Below are 4,102 nucleotides of genomic sequence, written 5' to 3'. Positions count from 1 at the left end.
CATAGTTTTCACATGCATCACGCATTTGCCTCGTACACGTGCGTGGGGTGTCATTCTCGATTTTGACAATTTCCAGGAAGGTCCATTAATCATCGTGGAATATTATTTCTGTCAATCTTTTTCATTCTGTTGATCATACAGTTGTTATTGTTTTGTTTTTATCATTTTTATTGTTTGAATTTGCGATTTACTGATAAAAAAAAACGTTAACTTTCAAATTTCACTTCTGACCCCAATCGTCCTTCAAGATCTTTGGTGGTCATAAAACCTACTGTAATACTCAACTACCTGTTGTAATGTTTGCCCAATTAATTCACTATTATCATGTAACCATTCCCCACGCCTAATATACCTCACAATTTTGGCAATTGTAAATTCTTCTTACAGTTCCCCTACTTTTTTTGAAGTGTATATATGTATATGCACATAGATAGATAGATAGATAGATAGATAGATAGATTTGTTAATAAAATTATGTACACATTTATAATGTTTAAAATGCTATGGAATCTGAATGTTAGCGTTAAAAGTTACCGTACCAAGCATAACAATTGCAATAGGGTACTTGTCAATACACACTCATTAGTTTTAAAAGAAATCGTGAGATCGTTTTAGCATCAGCACCTAATTCAAGCAGAACATCAACTGCAACAGGATTTCCTCTGAAACAGGCCTTCATAAGAGGTGTCGTCTTTTTGTTGTCCTCACAGTTAATATAAACTCCGCAACCAACCAGATACCTAATGGTATTCTCATTCTTTGAAAAGCAAGCATAATGGAGACAGGTTTGTCCATTTTTATCCTTGAGGTTCAGGTCAGCCCCATGTTCAACAAGACTGTGAAGTATGTTTGTGAGACCATTCTTGCTCGCATACATGGCTGGGGTCTTCAAACCATCGTCTCTACAGTTGACATTATTCATCCCAAGGTCAAACAGCATTTCCAGTATTTCTTGATTGTCGTGTCTTCCAACACAGCTGTGATGAAGACACGTTAAACCAAACGTATCTAGTGTATGAACCGCATTTCTGTCATATTCAGCGAGAAATTCAAAAAGATCTTTATGGTTTCGTCTGCAGGCACACATTAAAGACGTCATCCCGTTCTGACATGGAGTGTTCACAGTGAATCCTTGCTTCAGCAGCAGCTTCACCAAATCTATTCTCCCTGTATCACAGGCATATTGCTAATGTCATAGTCATCAACAAGTTGGACATCAGCTTTCTTGGAAATAAGTAATTCTGCAGTTTCTGTCTGACCTCCTAGACATGCCCTTATCAATGCTGTTCGGCCCTTTTCACCCTTTACATTGATATCATCCACCATATCAATCAGCATCTTGATTAATGTCATGTGACCATTGTAGCAGGCAGAAATAAGACATAATGGCACTGGAACTAATTCCTTCTTGTTGTCAATAAAATATTTGATCATGTCAAAGTGTCCCATTGCGCTTGCCTTTTCAAATGGTGACCTGTGCTGTGAGTCACATACAGAATCTCGGGTTGCATCAGGAGGCAGCATTTCCTTTGCAAGATCAACATTCCCACTAAGTACAGACAGGTGAAATATGTCTTCTCCCCGATCGTCTACAACTTTCAAATCAGCTCCTTTCAACCTCATATGGTTGACAATACCCAAGTGTCCGTGTCGACAAGCATACATTATTGGTGTACGTCTAAATTGCCCTGGTTCATTAATATCCATGTCCTTATCGAGAAGAATTTTCACTGTCTTAAGATTCCCAGATTTACAAGCCAGATGTAAGCAGGAATCTGTATCACACTTCAATGAGGTGTCTCCTCCGTTCTCGAGACAAAACTTTACAAATTCTGGATATCCATATCTGCAAGCATATAACAACGGCGTTCTACCATGCTCTCCCTTTTCGTTTATGTTGACGCCGTTTTCAAGGAATATTTTCATGACGTGTAAATGTCCGCCACGAGCTGCGAGGTGAAGTGCGCATGCTCCTTCTTCGTCCATGATGTTAATGTCGGCACCAGCTTTGAGCAATATGTCCGCGACTTCATGGTCCCCACCTCTGCTTGCGTACATCAGAGGAGTCCTTCCAAGTTGACCAAGGGCATCCACAGCACATCCTAACTTCAAAAGTCTTTCTACCACATCCTTGTGGGAACGAATGCACGCCAAATGAAGGAGGCCATCATTTTCGTCACCAGGGAATGGATTTTGGGATGAAGAGCCGTCATCTTGCTCATTTGTCAATTTTTTCATCAGTTTTCCAGTATTGGTTTCGTTTTGAAGTATATCTCCAATTGTTGCTGATTTAACACGATCAAGGACAGAACTGGATTCAGAATATTTGGTTAGGATATCCAGTGATCTGGTATTGCCATTTATGACACAACCAAGAAAACTTTCGAGTAATTCATGGTCCTGAAAATCTGTATGTTTGAAGAGTTTCTGGACAAACAAAAGGTGATGAGGAAAACATTGACCAGAAGAGGGGACACAGACCATGTGTTGTGTCAGATTTATGAAGTACCTCTGGGAAAGTACTATCCTCTCCAAGTTCCTCAATAAGGTCATCAACAAAATCGTCTTGTTCAAAAACGCCATGTCGAAATACTTGACTGAAATTGCACGCAGAGATTTCATCAGCAAAACGCCTTACAAAGATGGGTGAGTGAATACTGGGAATTGTAACTGAACAATCATAATCACTTGTACCTGTCCGACTAGCACTGTTTTCTAGCTGAACATAATCGTGTATAAATTTCATAGTACAGTACTGAAGAACAAAATTGGGATCCTTTTTCCCCATGATAGCCGCAACTGCATCATATACTGTCGGGTGTGAAAACACGTATGATTTGTCCTCAACTTCCAGGTATGAACCTTCTAGAGATTCAGCTCCAGCAATAATATTTCCTGGCTTCTTAGTCATGTCAACATCATCCAAATAATTCAGGTATTTCTCTATGTCGGGCAGTTTTCTTGTTCTTGGATTTAAATCTGCAACCTTCATCTTTCCGTCTAACAGAGCAACGAGCACCAACGCCGATGCTTGCCCCGGTGTTTCGCCTGACCAAAGCAGCTGCTGTAGGTGGTCCTTCAGGTAGACAAAAGGCTTTAGAGAAAAACTTTTCAGGATACTTTTGAAACCACTTGTTCTTGAGAAACATCTTGCAGCTGTATGGGAAGCCGATACTGTTTTCAGTGTGACTCACGATGGCTTCAATAACTTCGTCTGTCAGTGTTACGCCTGCTATTCTAGAATGCTTCGACAACATGGCTTTTCTTTCTGCTTCCGTCAGTCGCCACTGAGACAAATCAACCACGTTGGCCATTTTCATGATCGTGTGTTTGTATTCCCCCAGCAAGGGCTGTGCCATTTTAAACAGGTAATTTCGCGAAGTGAAAATCACTTTGAAATCCGTCTTGTCCAGCTCAGAGTTTACATTTTCACATTCCTCCATGGATAACCTATGTCTTTGCCGTGGTGGCCTTGTATTGTTTTGTTTGTTAAACATGACATCAAGTTCTTTTAGGACTCGGTTCCACTTTTCAAAAGCACTTAATCCACTTTTACCAAAAAAATCATCAAATACGAGGATATTCGATTTGTGTAGATCTATCTTGTCTACAACATCAAAATTATCTATGGAGTCTATGAAATGGTAGCAGTACTTTTTCTTTAAATATTTTCGCATCAGTATTAGAGATGTGGTCGTCTTGCCACATCCTGGTGCATCAAGGAGTATCAGCTGATGTTCATCAATCAAGAAATCTCTTGCATGTTTAAACCCCTCAGTTTCTACGAATACTTGGTGAGCTTCTTCTATTTTCCTCAGCAGCTGTTCTGAAAAGTAGATATAGTAGAATTTAAAATATATTCTGATAAATAGAACAAAATAGATGTTTAACGACACCTAAGCACGAAAAATACATCGGCTATTGGGTGTCAAACTATGTTAAATGTCAGATAAATAGTAACACCACTAACATAAATACAGTTATGTTACGTTAAGATGGTGCATAAAGAAGTATCAACAGATGTTCATCTATTCAAGACATCCTTAGCACCTCTTGGTTTCTAAAAATACTATTAACTATATTTTTAGAATTTCAAAAATAT

The 4,102-nt window shown here is 39.1% G+C and overlaps 1 protein-coding gene across 1 annotated transcript; it reads right to left on the bottom strand.

The window, feature by feature from the left end:
* Positions 1-243: 243 nt before the first annotated feature.
* On the bottom strand, positions 244-2,622 carry LOC121366840 (putative ankyrin repeat protein RF_0381). Its single transcript, XM_041491125.1, is given in 2 exon segments — positions 244-1,166; positions 1,169-2,622. Coding segments are annotated over 2 exon segments (2,013 nt in total). The 5' UTR covers positions 2,584-2,622; the 3' UTR covers positions 244-568.
* Positions 2,623-4,102: the final 1,480 nt, after the last annotated feature.

This window comes from Gigantopelta aegis, unplaced genomic scaffold, assembly GCF_016097555.1.
Source record: "Gigantopelta aegis isolate Gae_Host unplaced genomic scaffold, Gae_host_genome ctg7360_pilon_pilon, whole genome shotgun sequence".
NCBI classification, from domain to species: Eukaryota; Metazoa; Mollusca; class Gastropoda; order Neomphalida; family Peltospiridae; genus Gigantopelta; species Gigantopelta aegis.
This window is presented reverse-complemented; position numbering and strand designations above follow the sequence as displayed.